Genomic DNA, 18338 nt, shown 5'->3' on the forward strand with positions numbered 1-18338 from the left:
TCATATAAAGCGATCATGTCTCTTCAGAAAATTTGGATTAAATTAAATTCAAACAGATTAGTTTCACAATCTCTTTATGAACTTTTTGAAGCGTTGAAGTGGTAGCACTGTCAATGAAAGGACAGAAATATCTCAGATTTTATTAAAAATGTCTTCATTTCTGTTATGAACATGAATGAAAGTCTTACAGGTTTGGAACGATATGAGGGTGAGAAAATAATGACAGAATTTTCATTTTTTGGTAACTAACCCTTTAAAAAACAAAACCAATCACAATAGACAGGATTGTTGTTATATTACTTAACATACTTGAGTTTGTCCAGATGGTTGAGAGTATCAGAGAGCAGCTTCAGTCCTGATTCTCCTGGGTGATTGTAGCTCAGATCCAGCTCTCTCAGGTGTGAAGGGTTTGAACTCAGAGCTGATGCCAGAGCAGCACAACCTTCCTCTGTCACCAAACACTGAGATAATCTATAACAACAGTAAGTGTCCATGTTAGTGTGCTTCATCTACTGGTGGCCTCTGATTGATTTTAATGAAATCACAGTGTTGTAAAATGTGCAAATTATCAGCTACAAATTATCTTAAGGATCTAATTGTAAGTTATAATTTCAAAATAAAAAACTCTATTTTTACCCATAAAATCTAAAAGAATTAACCCTCTGGGGTCGACAGACATACCTGTACCTTTTGCTGGATTTTTTCACATAATAAAATACTGCCTTTTGATGGATATATTTCACATAATAAAATACTAATTTATGTAATTTATGATAATACGGTTATACAGCAATACATCATTCGAAACTGTAAAAAGTTTCCTTTCATTTGTGTCCACTTGCAATCAAAACAAAACAAACAGGATGTTTTCTGCCATCTCTGTGAACTTTTTTTCTGCAGTGCATCAAAAATGGAAAACAAAACTCTGCAAATATTTGTCACATAGACAAGAGTAATTGTCACGGCGCGCACACGAAAGGGTGAATTCCAAGTGCAGCTTTATTTTGGGTAATCCGTAATCATATCCACAAACAGGTAAAAGGTCATAATCCATGTAAATCAGTCCAAAACAAGAAACAAACAAATAAACAAACCAAGACAGACTCTGAGATGCGGGTGACACAATACAAGGACTCCAGACCAGTGACTTAAACAGGCAGGGTATAAATAGACAGACACTTAACAAGGTGAGTGGGAACAGCTGAGTGCAATAATCAAAGATGAGTCCAACAAGGATGATGGGGATTGTAGTTCATGAGTGAATGACACAGTGGGGGAAGAGGACCTCTAGTGGCTACCCAGGGAACATCACCCAGACATTGTGACAGTAATATATCTGTAGATACATGTAAGTGTCTACTTTTAAATGATCCTATTCAAAATGAAAACAAATATTCTCTGTTTATACAATCTGTATAAGAGAGAAAGATGTACGTGTCTCTCGTGTCAGCTTCCTGCAAATGTGAACATGCCTACAGACAGCGCACACTATTCATATGGTAATTATCTGAGGCAATTCATGCAAACTGAGTCAACACCCACATCAACTCAAACACGTTTCATCAGAATGATCAGATTCATTTACTTTAATTTTGGGATGCAGTGAGAAATAATCCTTGAATAAGTTTGCCACGATATGTCCATATGTGGTTATTTTTCACAGACCCTCAAGTACCTCAGTATGTTGAGTTGACAGTTTGGACTCCTCAGTCCAGTACAGAGCAGCTTCACTCCTGAATCCTGCAGGTCATTGTTACTCAGGTCCAGCTCTCTCAGGGAGGAGTTTGATGACTGTAGAATTGAAGACACAATTTCACAGCACTGATAGGTGAGCTTACAGTGTGCCAACCTAAACAGGGGAGAAATGAGAAACAAATCATTACAAAAACAATATTATTAATTCAGACTGGTGTTTTTAGTACACTGTATGCATTGTCTCATGTTTTTGAGAAAGGGTCTGCAAAGAACATGAATGTAAATGTACCAATATACTTCAAGGGAAATCGGTCTCCCCAGAAAACTATTTAAATCAATAATTAAATAACTTCAAATAACTTTGAAATAAATCAAATCGTTTGGGTACCAGACAGGAGTAGGCCAGTCAAAATTAACCCAGGATAGCACAAGTAAATTACCTGTTACATACAACAAAACCAAAAATGTTCACAAAGTCTGACTTTTTCTTTCTTTCAACATAAAAGGGTTTAAACACCCCTCAAATGACACAGTCAAAATTTGAAATAAAGTAAAAAAAAAATAAAAAAAACCCCAGTATATTCACATGTCCACATAAACACAAAAATGTGGGATGTGGTGAGAAATAATTTTAAGAACTTAGAAACTGAGAAAAGAACTTCCCTCAGAAAAAGAGCAAAACTGTGGTTTCGGTTATATTTTGAGGGACTTGATACATCCGAGGATATAATTTATGATGAGCAAGTTATTTATTTTTTACATTAGAAAACAGACTATTTTTTTTTTCATAAACATGCACTATAAAAAAGTGAACGTGCAGTTGTTACTTTAAGGAGGTATTTCTAACTGTTTTTACCTACTAATTCTGATTTTGTTGTTGTAACCTAATTTAATCAGGTTATGTAACATGAAACAAGGGAATGCTGTTTTAACTTAACTGAGTTACATTGACCCAGTATACAATTTCCAATAAAGCTCAGGATGGACACATTCAACACATGCGCACTATGACTGCACCAGACCTATAAAGGGCAGTATAGTCATGACTCGTTTCCACTACAGAAAATCTGCTCTGAATGACAAAGGAGGAGAAAAGGTTTGTGTTTTGCCTGCTCCTTGTAATCAGCAGATTTTGCTTCAATGAGAAATTGTGATTTGGGTTTATTATACACATTATTTTGCATTAAAGTGAAAATCACAATTGACATTATACAACAAACATACACTCTGTGTACACTCATACAATTATTATTATTTTTTGCCTCTTGTTCTGTTTAATTAATTAAAATGAGCTAAAGTAACACAATTTAACTTAAAGCATCGTAAGCCTAAATAGACCGTAGAGCCATTGCCGCCAACTTGGAAAAATATTCACGCCCCTTATTTATTTTTTTACATTTTGTCATGTTGCAACCTTATGCTAGGGCTGGGCGTTAAATCGATTTTATCGATTAACTCGAATGTGTAGTTTACTTCGACTTGTTTGAATGAAAATCGGTTTTCTCTTTAACATCCGCCGACGCTCCCCGCTGGGCTCCCGTAGTTCCGAACTATATACAAACTATACACAAACAACATGGCAAATGTACAAGACCGCAGCAGCACAAGCACACCTGCCAAAAACATTTACAAACTGAATCCGCAGGGCTGCCAACTCCCACGAATTCACCGTGAGACTCACGTAATTGTCACTTTTTACATGCTCTCAACGCCACACATATAGGGTGACCACCATCAAACAAACCAAATGTGAGACGATTACTAAGTTTGTGTGGGGCAATGTGGGACATGTTACCAACACTAAAACATAACCTGAAACTGTTATATCAGAATCAGAATGAGCTTGATTCGCCAAGTGTGCGCAAACACACAAGAAATTTTGCATAAGGATGTAGTGTAATGACGCCCAGTTCCAGGAATGCACTAATATTTTGTTGGTAGTACCAGTTTATAACAATTATTAGTTAACACTAAGTTGTCAACACTTCGGAAAAAATAATAATTCGTCGTTACACTACATCCTTATGCATCGCTTTCTGTCAGGACTTTTACGTGCTTTTCTCAACTCACTGAAGTGACGTCGGTGTCCGGGTTAGCAGTAGCATGAGCCGTCAGGCAAGTGTTATTTAAATAAACCACTGATGTACTTACAAACTTTCCAATGCCTTGTTTTATGAGTACAGAACCTATTTGTACTACTGTAAAAGTTTGGTACCATTTTGGGCATTATTAGTGGGGTAATTTACGAGATACAAATTTGGAGCCAATAGCGCCTGCACTAAGCCATTTGGCTGATATCTCTAAATAAGCTCTAACTTTAAAAATGTTCAACCAAGGGAAAAAAGGCTTCTCGGGGGGTGTTTGGCTCGATGTCATGGTGCAAAAGACCCTAGGTTGATTTTACTCTGAACCATCCCTTTAACTGTGCTAAAGCTCTGATTTCTAAGTGAACAATTCGACAACTACTGTTTACACATGTGAGGAGAGGGTATTACCATTTGTGTAAAGAGCTTGGCATTTTGAAGTATGTTGCTTTCCAAAGAGATTAAAGAGATTTTACAGTAATTTTGAATGTTGTACTTAATACAGAGAACTGTGTGTAGTGTTTTTTAATATGATATACAACTGAAAACTGAGTGTAAAGCAGGAACTGTAGTGGCAATTTTGCAGCCTTGTATAAGGATTTGGTACATTAGAGTTTTTAAGTGTTGGTGATTGCATTTCAAGTTCCAATTAAATATATAAACAATTGAGAAACTGTAATTAATAAATGTGAAACACAAACCTCAGAACATTGAGTTGACAGTTTGGACTCCTTAGTCCAATACAGAGCAGCTTCTCTCTTGAATCATGCAGGTCATTGTTACTCAGGTCCAGCTCTCTCAGGGGAGAGTTTGATGATTGTAGAGCTGAAGACACAATTTCACAGTGCTGATCTGTGAGACTACAGTCTGCCAAACTTAAAGAATAAAGGATATTTGATTAAAAGGCATGCAGGTGACAAGACCAACTCCATCTATCATTGTGGGGGTATTATGTTAATATTTCAATTCAGTTGATATTATGTTCATATTTTCACACTCACAGAGCTTTTCTGCAGTTCCTCAGAGCAGGTAACAGTCTACTTCGACCCTCTTGTGATGATATGATCTTGTACTTTTTAGGGTCAAACTCATCCATCACCTCCTCTGACATCAGGATCATGTTTGCCAAAGTTGAACATTGTGCAAGAGAAAGACGTTTGTCATTTGTTCCGGATTTTAAAAATGCCTGCATTTCTTCAGCAATATAATTATTCTTCATCTCAATCAAGCAGTGTGACAGATTCATCCATCTTTCAGGGCTGACATTGTTTTTCTGACGTCGTCTGAGATTGTGGATTATTTTCTTGATGCTCTCTGGGTTGTTCTCTGTGTGAATCAGCAGATCCTGTAAGAGCCTCTGATTGGACTCCAGCGAGATGCCATGAAGGAATCGAAGGAAAAGATCCAGTTGTCCATTTTTACTCTTCAAAGCTTTATTTATTGCTCCCTTCAGAAACACATCCAGAGAAACATTTTCAGATTGAGTTCTGGACTTTCCTGTGAGGAACATTTTCAGAACTTCATTGTTTTTGTGTAAATAGCAGAAAAACACATACAGTGCTGCAAAAAACTCCTGAAAGCTCAGATGTACAAAACTGTAAACCTTCCTGTGATAAATCACAGATTCCTCCCTAAAGATCTCCGTACAAATCCCAGAATACACTGAGGCGTCAGTGACATCTATGCCGCTCTCAATCAGGTCCTCCTCATAGAACATCACATTGCCCTTCATCAGCTGATTGAAAGCTAGTTCAGCAAGTTTCACAATCACTTCTCTGTTGGACTGCAGGAGTTTCTCTGGATCTCTCTCTTCATACTTTTGGTTCCTCATATGAGTTTGAATGAGGAGGAAGTGTGTGTACATTTCAGTCAGAGTTTGAGGGATTTCTGCACTGAGATCTTGTTTCAGGATGTTTTGAAGCACAGTGGATGAGATCCAGCAGAAGACGGGGATGTGGCACATGATGTGGAGGCTTCTTGCTTTTGTGATGTGAGAGATAATTATGTTGGCTTGATGCTCATCACTGATTCTCTTCCTGAAGTATTCCTCCTTCTGAGGGTCATTGAATCCCTGAATTTCTGTCACACGTTTGATGTATTTGGAGGGGATCTGATTGGCTGCTGCTGGTCTGGTGGTGATCCAGATGAGAGCAGAGGGAAGCAGATCTCCTTTCATGAGGTTTGACATCAACACACCCACTGATGAAGACTCAGTCACATCAGAAACTTTCTCACTGTCTGAAAACATCAGTGTAATTCTGCTTTCATCCAGACCATCAAATATCAACACAACTGTACATTCATCATAAATCTGTGAGTCCAGATCTTGAAGTTCAGGATGAAAGTCCAGCAGAAGTCTGTGAAGACTGTACTGATGATCTTTAATCAAGTTCAGCTCTCTAAATGGAAGAACAAACATGAAATCTACATCCTGATTGGCTTTTCCCTCGGCCCAGTCCAGAATGAACTTCTGCACAGAGACGGTTTTTCCAATTCCAGCGATGCCTTTAGTAAGAACAGTCTTGATTTTGTCCTTATTCTCTCTTCTCTTCTCCTCATACCCTAGTTCAGGTGAAGGATCAAAGATGTCATTGCAGTTGATTGGAGTGTCTTGGAGGGTCTTGTAACTTTTCTCCATCTGTAGCACCTCATGTTCTTCATTCACTCCTTCACTCTCTCCCTCTATGATATACAGCTGTGTGTAAATCCTGTTCAGGAGGGTCTGATTCTCTTGTAGTTTGATTCCCTCAAATAAGCTCTCATACTTGTTCTTCATGCTGGTTTTGTGCTGGTCTTTGACTCTCTGCAGATCATCATGCACTGGCTGGTGTGAATCGAGCTGCAGGGCTGCTTCTGTGTCATGATGACTGATGTGTTTCTGACAGGAGGAGGATGTGCTGGTCTGACAGGACACATCTCTGATCTGGTCAGCTCTCCCACCACTGAAAACACATTTGTGAAAATAAAGAAAATAAACTGAGAAATTCCAAGAGGGTCCTCACACCATCGGTGCTCGGGCCCTAATAATTAAATATGTTTAATATGAAAATCATATCATATGAGTAGTATTTGCTCTTACAGGCAAATTTCCATCTATTATGACATCCTAATATCACACATGGAGTTTCTCAAGGTTCTGTTCTAGCAATGATATTTTTAACCCATCAGTGTTTCCCATTCATTAACTAGATTGTGGCGGCCCACCATAGTCTAATCTGTCCTGCTACAGTTTCATAATAAACCAAAAATATAACTAAACTTAACCATTAAAGTTCAGGTAGAATTGACACAATTTTGTCTTTGTGAAATTTGCACACTGATCATGGGTTGGAGCTCTTAAAAATCAGGCATGTGGGGGCAGATAATGACCTCCATATTTAAAGTAGGGAGACATCAAGTTTTCATTAGTCAAAATGTTAAAAAAAAAGAAGAAAAGAAGACAGAAGCCTAACATTTTTGGCATAAAATTTAAACCAGAAACCATTATTTTAAAATATCACAGAAGCACCGTCATGGAGAAAAAGCAGTTTTTATCTTAAATGATTACATGCAATTCATTTACAAGTAAATGATGACTGACGGCAGATGAAAAGAGACTGCAAATTCAGCTTGTTTCTGCATTTCCTTGTTGCACATAAATGTCCCCTTTGCCACTAGTGAAGCATTTGAAAAATCAGAGATTTTAAGTCTAAATAACCTGCCACCTTTCCTTTAGAAATAGAAAATCACAGATTTCCTGTAATCTTGATCAGCTGATGTGGATCCTGATTTTTTAAAAAGTTGTTTTATATACGTTTTATATAAATGCTTTATGTATATGCTTCATTGTCTGGTTTGAGCAGTCATGCATTTGTGTCATCAACATAAGATTACAAGTTTAGAGATAATCAGTCGATTCATAGGAAGTTATTATTGGCTGATTTATTGCAGATCGATCAGTGTATCCTTACAAACCACTTACATTTATATATTTAAAATACTGGAATGAGCAAAGATTTTGTGGCACCTCCAGCAATTTGTCATGACAACCAGATTGGGAACCAGATTATGAAGATATTATTTACTTACAGTACATGGTGTCAGTCCAAATCAGACCTGTAGAGATGCACACACTGCACAGGCACCAATCGCTAGTCTCATCGACGCCTCAAATGTCATGTAATACCCTTCCTCAATCCACACTATTTCTCACGATTTAATTAGCGATGTTTATTGTCAGAAAAGAAAAAGAGAGATCGATGTCCCCATCACTGTGTTTGTGTGGGCTATGCCACCCAATTGAATCAGCAGTGGAGAGTGTGTGCTGCCGTGAGGTGAACGCGTTTTTGGAGTTTAGTGGAACAGCTCGACCTGCGACTGGCTGATCTGACGTGCCTGAAGTGAACCCGTTTGTTTTGCGAATAGCTTATTCACATTTCAGGCAGGATCACGGTCCCCTTGAAGTCAGCACACACGAGTACAGGGTTCTCAAGTTTTATCAAAAGCTTGGAGTGAGATCACATGCGGTTAGGGGAGGAGCCCTAATGGAGCCCCGCCCCCGCATGTCCCCGCCCCCCAATTTTACCCATTGTTCATAATTAACCAGCACAAATTGAAATTATAACAATTGGTAAATCTGATAAATGACAGAGCAATTCATCACATCAAATATACTATTTAATGTTATATTTCAAATTACAAATATAGAAAAATATAACAAATTGCTCCAAACAGTTTGGAAAAAATCTTTTTGCATTTTGAATGGGTCTAGTCGAAATGGTATAATGATTTATTGTGTGGTGGGACATTGTGAACAAATTACATATTAGAGTATTAAGGTGTGTGTTTGTGTGTACACAAGAGCAGGGCTGGACTGGGACAAAAAAAATCGGCCCTGACATTTTGGTCCAGACTGGCCCACTATATGATCATAAACACCACCCATCTTTGCACGCCCTTAAATATATGCATACCATCTCCTATTCCTTAAAACCACTAATGTCATTTAATGAGTGAGTATAGGAACGAGTGTGAGTTAATAGATGAAATAAGTAAAAATTTGCCATTTATTAATACAGTTGAACTATACTCCACAGTGATGAATCCTAAAACAAGCTATAAGCTGCATTGGCATAGCAATACCAGTGATTCTTGGGTAAAACTGTGGTGGGTGGACCTCGGTCCTTCTAGGGGGGTTTGGGGGCATATGATTTAGCAGTTTATTGTCATAGATATCAAAAATATAAAAGGTGTGCATCATACATGAGACCTGGGTGAACAATGTACAGTTGGTTTTATGACTGTAAGTCATTGTCTTCAAATGCTATTGAAGTTAGAAACGTTTATGCCAATGTCGCATGTTATTTTGAGACGGTCCCTAAATATGCGTGCGACAAAAAAAGTCTAAGAATGCGCTTCATGTGTCTTTCACTTATAACATACTCATTTCTTAATGCCAAAGACCGCACTATATCTTTATATGACATTCCTAATTTAAAGTAAAATGTTATTTTTTGTTATTTTTTCTCCCGGTCACCGTATGAAAGAGATAAGCACATGATCTTTTATTTTGACGCAAACTGCATCAAGCTTTTATTTTGGTGGAAAACATGGTTTACAAACACCTCTCATTAAATTTCTAGTGAATTGCGGTAATCGTCAAATATGCAGATGTGGAAATAATCTGTAACTGGGTTATGGGTTCCTACACTCATGACATGGCCTAATGTTAAGTGTTTTGAAAGTAGTTCTGCTTACCGCGGATTCTACACTCACTCATCTCTCTCCTGATCCTCCTCACATCATCATCATCACAGGAGCTGATGAAGGGCAGAAAACATACTGTATATTTTGACACAGTTTACAGCGTCTGCTTTAAGGGCCTGGTTCTATTTTTTCATGCTATTTCTCTGCACATTCCTTGCGTTTCTTCTCCATCTCGCTGACTATTTTGACAGATACACACTGACACTGCTGCACGCTGGCTCACTCGTTTAAAGTTGTGATTGGGCCAGCCCAGTGTCAATCAAGAAAAGAACCAATGGGCCGCTGATCTACGTGTTTCATGGACTGGTCTGTCAGAAGAAAAAAAACTAACGCTGACTTTTTTTGACCAATGCATTACACCAGCACAAACCCAGCGCGTTCGCACAATGTTGTTGGTTACCTAGTAACGAACGTACGGTGCGTGCGCCTCGTACACAACGTTATATAAAGCTTGCAGGACAATTTGGTTGGCATTGCCTTTTCAGCGTGAGAAATACATGGTGTGGCGTGTGAGCGTGTGAACTGGTTGAATTGCGTGTGTCTCACGGCCAATGCGTGAGACTTGAGAACCCTGCGAGTATGTTTACAGTTGAGTTATTTTATCCATAATTTTTTTTAATCAAAAAAACAAACAAACAACTTTTCTGTAGTTGTGCAAGGCATCTATAGCTATGACTATGCCGGTAACTCTACTAGTGAGTTCCTCTTATGACGTCACGCCCCATCTAGTGGAAGGGAGAGGGAGTGCTTAAAACCACTGTTAAAAGTGGCAAATTTTCATATTATATTCAGCATTTTGGTATAAAAAACAATGGTGGGCGGTTCTTATCTTTATGTTTAATAAACACATTGCATTATCTGCGTGAAAAATTTAACCTGCAATTTACACTTTAAAGGATAATTGTCAATATAACACTGATGCAACACATGTAACAAAACTCATTCCTGTGTAAATGGAGGTCTAACAGAGAAATAAGAAAACACTATTTAACAATTCCTTTCTTTGCATCTTGACTTCCACTTGTTAATTGTTATACTTGTTAAATAACTTTAGCCATATGAAATGTAAAATTTTCTGAACCTTTGTGCATTGTGTTAATGTGTGTCTCACCCTACATGATGATACTCACAGAGGGTCAAAGGTCACTGCTCCATCACTGAATTTTGTGGCCTTCATGGTCAGACAGCTGGATACTGGAGAAGCTGCTCTCTTTCTTTTCCTGTTGTTGATCATGAGAAATAAACAGAAATATTTCAAATAGTTTCCATGCAGATTATTTGTCTGCTCCATTAAATTAACCGTCAATACTTCTGTAATTTATAGAGCAGTATTTGTATTAGTTTTAGAGAGAAAACATGTTTTATTAATAGTAGGGTACAACAGGGCTAAAGGCCACCGGGGTAAAAGCTGCATTTGATTTTATTATCCTTTAAACCACTAGATGGCACAAAAACTTTCCTAAACATCCACGTTTCACATGGACATTTGGCCGATTCTTGGCGTTATCACGGACAGCAGCGCTTTAATTAGCCATTGAGAATCGCTAAAATTATTATTATATATATTTAGAGATAAACGTCTTGTTAATGATTTTCAGTTTTGTTCAAGGTAATTAATCCAACAGTTTTTCTGAATAATATGTAAAGTTTGACCCTACTGTTGGGGCAAAAGGCACAATAATTAACATTATAATTAATAGCTGGCTGACTTTTCCATTTGTTAACATGACATGGTTAGATTCAGATGTTTAATAATACATTTATAAAGTGACATTAACCATATGGTTCCCCCATATTTATATTAGGAAACAATCATATTTAAAAATATGATATTAATCATTTTATAATAAATGATCACAATTATTGTTATTACTGTAAAGCCAAAAATATGTTTTATGGAATCTCCTTCAAAGCTTTCAGAATCTTTAGTTTTAAAAATGTAATAGTTTTTAAATATTATTGTTTTTAAAATGAAATTAATTTTAATGACAGTTTATTTATTAAACAAAATCTCTGTTTGGATTTAAATAGGCAAAAGAAATTAAAGCTGTTTTATGAAAGACATCATGTACTGTACCAGTGCCTAAGATAACAAACCCCTCAGAGTCCTCACACTACAGAACAATTGCTTTAACAGCGCAGTTGATGAAGGTCTTTGAGAGATTAGTATTAAACCATATTAAGCAGGTAATGAATGCTGCTGAGGATAAACTACAGTTTGCCTATAAAACTGGTGTTGGGGTAGATGATGCAATTATTTCTCTCTTACACAAATCACTAAGTCATTTAGAGACTCTGGATAACATCGTCAGAATTACATTCTTTGATTTCTCGAGTGCATTTAATACTATACAGCCTTCACTGCTTAAATGTAATATGGAGATGAATGATGGAGAACATCAGAGTATTGTCAATTGGTTAACTGACTATCTCCTAAACAGACCACAGTATGTGAGAATGCATGACTGTGTGTCTCAAGTAGTGAAGTGCAGTACTGGAGTCCCTCAAGGAAAGGTTTTAGCTCTTTTGTGCTTACTTTTTTATACAGTACATCAGACTTTCAGTGCAACTCTGAAACCTGTCACCTCCAGAAATGTTCTGATGACTCAGCAATTGTTGACTGTATAACAGACCATGATGAGGGTGAGTATCGGGAGCTATTTGAGTGTTTTGTGGATTGGTGTGAGATAAACTGTGACTATTATGTATATTAAAAATAAAAGTATTACAATGTAAAATATTAATATTGTGTACATAAAGATATGATGGATTCCGGCTTGTCCCGTAGATGTTCTGCTTACACGCTTTAACCTTGCGCACGGGCAGATCCGTTTGCTCTCATGAGACGCGTTCAGTTTTTCCGTTTGCAAATTGGACCATCTAAATAGCGAATCCTCCATGGCGCGAGTGCAACTGGCTTTTAAAGGGAATGGGAGATGAGACTCTGATTGTTTTTTTTGCACCTTACGCCCAAAACACTCCCATTACTCATTAAGAGAATAGGGACAAACCTTTTAGACCATGTGCCGCACGCCGACCACTTTTTCTGTCGTTAAACTAGCAAAAATAAATTCGGATATGCCCTAAGTGCACTAGCGCCGTGCGCTTTAGACCATGCGCTTAGATCATTTTCACACATGAATCGGCTCCTCTGAGTCCAGATCTTAATTCATTGAAAGTCTTTGGGATGTGCTGGAGGAGACTTTACACAGTGCTGGACTCTTGCATTAACAATACAAGATCTTTGCCAACAATTAATGCACCTCTTGATGGAAATAAATGTTGTGATGGTATTTCCATCAAGAAAAGCATCAAGAGCATACATTTTTGTTAACTGTAATAATTGGCAAACTATAAACTTATTAACAGTGAATCAGTCAATTCATTGTTATAAGTGGATTAATCAGTTGACTTTCAATGTTGACAGTTTTTTCTATTTTATTAAATTAGTCAATATTAGTCAAATTAGTCAAAGCACTGGTTAAGTGAAGCAAAGAAGAAGAGCATTAAAACAAAAGCAATATAGAAGAATCATAACTAATATTTGTGTCAGCCATTGATGTTTATTTACTATTTTGAGGAGCTACTTTAGAATATCTTAACTGGAACGGACCACTAACTTTTTCATTTTATTTATATTTATTGCAAGTTCAGTGTAGAACTTTTTCTTCACAAAAAGTATTTTAATTTAAGCTACTATAACTTTGTTTTATTTTTACTTAAATTGTTGCTTTCTTTCACTTCATAAATAAAATACTATGTGTCTTCTATTAAAAGAGGCCAGTGGTGAAAAGTGTTCATGAGTTTTTAAATCACCAAATGGAGTTTGAATGTTGAATGGAGTTCACCTTTTTACCCTTTATTTTTAATAACCATTTGTGCAACCATACGCACACGTGTTTGTGTGTTATTGGCAGTGTTGTAGTTTTCGGAGCGATCAGAAAAAAATAATATCTTGTCTAGGGCGCCAACAGAGTCCGGACTGGCCCTGAACTTTATGATACTCACACAGGGTCAACGGTCACAGACGGTCCATCACTGAACACAGGGGGCTTTTGCATGGATCTGTTACTCTTCATGGACACACAGCTGAATCCTGAAGATGGTCCATCACTGAACACAGGGGGCTTTTGCATGGATCTGTTACTCTTCATGGACACACAGCTGGATACTGGAGATGGTCCATCACTGAACACAGGGGGCTTTTGCATGGATCTGTTACTCTTCATGGACACACAGCTGGATACTGGAGATGGTCCATCACTGAACACAGGGGGCTTTTGCATGGATCTGTTACTCTTCATAGAGACACAGCTGGATACTGGAGATGGTCCATCACTGAACACAGGGGGCTTTTGCATGGATCTGTTACTCTTCATGGACACACAGCTGGATACTGGAGATGGTCCATCACTGAACACAGGGGGCTTTTGCATGGATCTGTTACTCTTCATAGAGACACAGCTGGATACTGGAGATGCTGCTCTCTGAGTGTGAACAGACGCCTCCTCCTCTCTCTCCTCACACACACTCATTTTACAGGAAGTTTCTCCTTCTCTTCCTCCTTGAAGAGAGACTTGATTCCAGACCTGTATGTGGACACAGAGAACATCCACAAAACACAATATTTGCTTATGCAATCGCTCTTTAAAAGTTTGGGGTCAAAAATGACCCCAAAGACCTTAAGTGTTGTCCTTTTTTAGGAGTGATTAAGGGTTAAGCACAGCAGTCATTCTACATCACTTACCGATCAAATAAGGCTTTGGCGGCCGCCAAAAAAAAATTCAATGCAGGAAAACCCCTGGATTGGTTATATAACGTTGGATATAATGATGGTCCGGCCATGGCGTATCAGCGCACATAAGGTACACACTATGAAGTAATTTGCAAACGTTTTTTAAAGAAATGAAAACAGGTCGCACCACAACCATTATTTGCACTCGCACAAATGCTCCCAAATATGTTTTTAGGTCGCACAGATTAAATTTCAGGAGCATATGCGACCAAAATGGTCGCAATTTCGAGTCTTGAATCACCCTCATATTGTTTCAAACCTGTATGAATTTCTTTCTTCTGCTGAACAGAAAGGAAGATATTTAGAAGAATATCAGTAACCAGGCAGTTTTTGGGTCCCATTGACTTCCATAGTAGGAAAAAAATATACTATGGAAGTCAATGGGACCCAAAAACTGTCTGGTTACTGATATTCTTCTAAATATCTTCCTTTCTGTTCAGCAGAAGAAAGAAATTCATACAGGTTTGAAACAACATGAGGGTGATTATATGATGACAGAATTTTCATTTTAAAAGTGAACTTCTCCTTTAAGGCCGGTTATGAATGTAATTTGATACTTATGACTGATTATGTTCAGCGCGTTCAGTTTGTTCACAGACGGTGTTTAAAATCTGCTGCAATCGATGAAAACAGTCAGAGAATGTTTCAGCTAGAAGTGTGTCCCCCGTCTGCTATCAGTGGCTCAAACCTCCGTTACTAACTCTAAAATGACGTTTTGGAATTAGCAACGGAGGCATGGGATTAGATGCGTAAGAAATTAGGCCTAGGCTACACACAAGAGCGTTTTAATGACAAAAACTTGACAAACGTCTTGAAATACATCATCTGAACAATGTTTCGAGGTGTAGTAACTGTAGTAGGCGGAATAACTGACTCCAGGCCGTTGAATTATTAGAAAAATAATGCACACACCAGAGACTCCGCTTTGCGTCGTGACCGCATTACCACCTCGGGTGTGCATTATTTTTCTAATATTTCAGCGGCCTGTCGTCAATTATTCCTTACATTAGGTCTGTTGAGACGCAAATACTCTATCGATATTACAGCTATGAAAAGTTTAACGAACTTACTGTCACATGTGAAGCGATTGCTGATTTTCTATCTTCCGAAATGGCGTCTTAAAGTCATCAACTGCTTTCGGTTTCAATGTGAGACGAGTAAACACCCAGCTCCTCCTCGAATGGATTCTTTTCACACTTCCGGGTAGAGTTGTGACGTACGCGAACGAACCGATTCTTTTGAACGGCTCATAAACATGACCGATGGGAGCCGAGTCGCGGCTGGAGGGGAGCCGTTCTGTCTGTCGTTCTTTTTTTCCCATGCGTGTTTCACACAGATGCACACAAATTAGCTACTCCGCGAGACAGAACAGTTAGGGGGAGGAGCGCACCCAGCACAGGGGTGCTACGTAGACATTTCCATTTTATTTATTCTAATTTTATCTACAGTATATGTCTAATACTTTAAATATTTTTTGTTATCTATCAAAATGTTCTTTTGTGATACTGTTCTCGTATATAAATTTTTCACTAAAAGCTGTTTTGCACAGACATTCATTGCAGCCCACTTTGTTATTGTTAATTTAAGACTTGAAGGGGCTGATGTCCTATTTGCAAAGTTTACAGTAGTAATAGTAGTAATAGTGGACTGTATGTAGACATTTCCATTTTATTTATTCTAATTTTATCTACAGTATATATTTAAAACTTTAAATATTTTTTGTTTTCTATCAAAATGTTCTTGTGTGATAACAATGTTCTTGTGTGGAAGTGTTTGTAGTAAAAGCTGTTTTGCACAGAAATTCATTGCAGCCGGCTTTGTTTTTGATGTTTATTTGTGAGTAGGTATTGTATGAATAACATAAGTCAACGTAGCTTTACACATACACACACTTTGTACTAAAGGTAAATCCAAAATAGTGATGTCACTGTCTAAGCAGAGGGATGTTGTGCAACCCTATGGAATATAGTCCACACATGACAAATGAGGTAATAATCAATATTTCAGAATAATTCAAACTCAGATATTGGTGTGTGATATCTGAGTTTTAATTATTTGACTACAAATCTCACCTCATCATTCCTCCCAGTGATTATTTCCAGGATAAACTGAGATGCCCCCAAGCTGGCTTCTTAAAACTGACTAAATATTTAAAAAGAGCCAAAAGAGCCGTTCTTTTGAACGGCTCTTTGAAAGGAACGGATCGCCAAGATCCGGATCCCCTCAAAGAGCCATAAATCCCATCACTACTTCCGGGTTTGGAACGAGGACACAAATTACAGCAGGGCCCCTTGTGTTGCGAGACCATATAAAAACAATATTTTTTACATTCACTTGCACAATTTTTATTATATAGAAGAGTTTGAAACAGCATTTGGGGATTAATTTTTTAATAGAAAGTCTATACACAAACAAAAATGCTATGTTTAGATTTTTGGTAAGAATTTATGTTGATGGTCCCATTCTGTTGACTAAGTAACTTTGCAACTTCATGTCAACTATCAGGCATTAGAGTGTTAGTAGACAGTTTGCTTAATATGTGCTATCACGTGTGCTATTATGTAGTAGAATTCACTGTTGTCAACACTGCTAACGTAAGTTAAAAATAAACAAATCTACATAAAGTCTCTAAACATAAGTTATTTTATTCGTCAATTAGTACTGTTGATAAATTGAGTAACATGTTGGATAAAAAAAGTGGGTTAACATCAGCAACAACATAGTAGGTAGCTGTCTCCTGTCTTATGTTTACTTTCTATTGCTTGTATGTTATGTATAGTTTTAATTAAGTGTTTTATTCTACTGTCTGTGAAGCACCTTGGGCAACGTCTGTTGTATTATGTGTGCTATATAAATAATAATAATAAAAAAACAAAAAAATAATAAAAAAACATCCTCAACATGTAAATGTAGTATTGAGCACATAAATCACAGAGGAAAGGTGAATTTTGTCTGGATGTTGCAGGAACAGATGAACGTGTGTGTGTTTATCCGGTGGAGAGTGGCTCATGAAGGCTTTGAGTGAGTATACTACAGAAATTAATAAAAAAAATCTAATTAAGTCTTTAATGGCCCTTATGAGCCCCTCCATCACTCCACCTGCCCTTATGAGCCCCTCCATCACTCCACCTGCCCTTATGAGACCCTTCATCACTCCACCTCCCCTTATGAGACCCTTCATCACTCCACCTCCCCTTATGAGACCCTTCATCACTCATCCTGCCCTTATGAGACCCTCCATCACTCCACCTGCCCTTATGAGACCCTCCATCACTCCACCTGCCCTTATGAGCCCCTCCATCACTCCACCTGCCCTTATGAGACCCTTCATCACTCCACCTCCCCTTATGAGACCCTTCATCACTCATCCTGCCCTTATGAGACCCTCCATCACTCCACCTGCCCTTATGAGACCCTCCATCACTCCACCTCCCCTTACGAGTCCCTCCATCACTCCACCTGCCCTTACGAGTCCCTCCATCACTATGAGACCCTTGAGCATCAGCACCCTTGAGTGTTTGCTGTTGATACGAGCTTCACAGGGTTCTGTACTGGATCTCTGTATGAGGTGATGAGGCAGACGGTGCACTCAGGCAAGGATAGCCTCGATGTCCCTTTCCCATCCATGATCAGATCCCAGTCTGACTGCAGCAATGAGGGACATGATGGACAGCAGAGAGAGGTGAAGGTGGTTACGGTGGTCAGCGGATTCATCAGAATAAAGCCGCAGAATGAGAAGCGCTGTGTTGAGATGGCTGTAGGATGTGGGGTTCACCCTGTAAAAATGTGATTGTTAGAACAATAAGTTTGAATAAAGCTTTTTGTATCATGTGTTGTTGACTTGTATTATTTATTGTGATGGTTACGTTTATTCATTATTTTACTCATTTATTCATGTTTCATATTGTTGTCAGTAAATAAAATATAGTTATTTAATTAATGCATTCATTTATTGCTTGACTGAAAATTGAGACGTATTCACTTTGGCTGCAATTGTCTAGTGTATATTTAAGCATATC

At 38.0% G+C, this 18338-nt stretch overlaps 1 protein-coding gene across 2 annotated transcripts in view; it reads right to left on the reverse strand.

Moving 5' to 3' along the window:
- LOC311083659 (uncharacterized protein) overlaps positions 1 to 15505 on the reverse strand; it is a 40211-nt gene extending 24706 nt beyond the window's left edge. For both annotated transcript variants that reach the window (XM_084115370.1, XM_084115369.1), the window contains exons 1-7: positions 15390 to 15505; positions 13533 to 14113; positions 10655 to 10744; positions 4781 to 6721; positions 4481 to 4654; positions 1676 to 1849; positions 310 to 471 (exon numbers count right to left, since the gene is read on the reverse strand). In XM_084115370.1, the coding sequence (XP_083971496.1) occupies positions 310 to 471; positions 1676 to 1849; positions 4481 to 4654; positions 4781 to 6721; positions 10655 to 10744; positions 13533 to 14059 (3068 nt within the window). In that variant the 5' untranslated portion in view covers positions 14060 to 14113; positions 15390 to 15505. The remainder of the gene's footprint in view (positions 1 to 309; positions 472 to 1675; positions 1850 to 4480; positions 4655 to 4780; positions 6722 to 10654; positions 10745 to 13532; positions 14114 to 15389) is intronic.
- Between the last annotated feature and the right edge of the window lie 2833 nt (positions 15506 to 18338).

Source organism: Abramis brama (genome assembly GCF_963993115.1).
Source record: "Abramis brama genome assembly, chromosome: 1".
Taxonomy (NCBI): Eukaryota; Metazoa; Chordata; class Actinopteri; order Cypriniformes; family Leuciscidae; genus Abramis; species Abramis brama.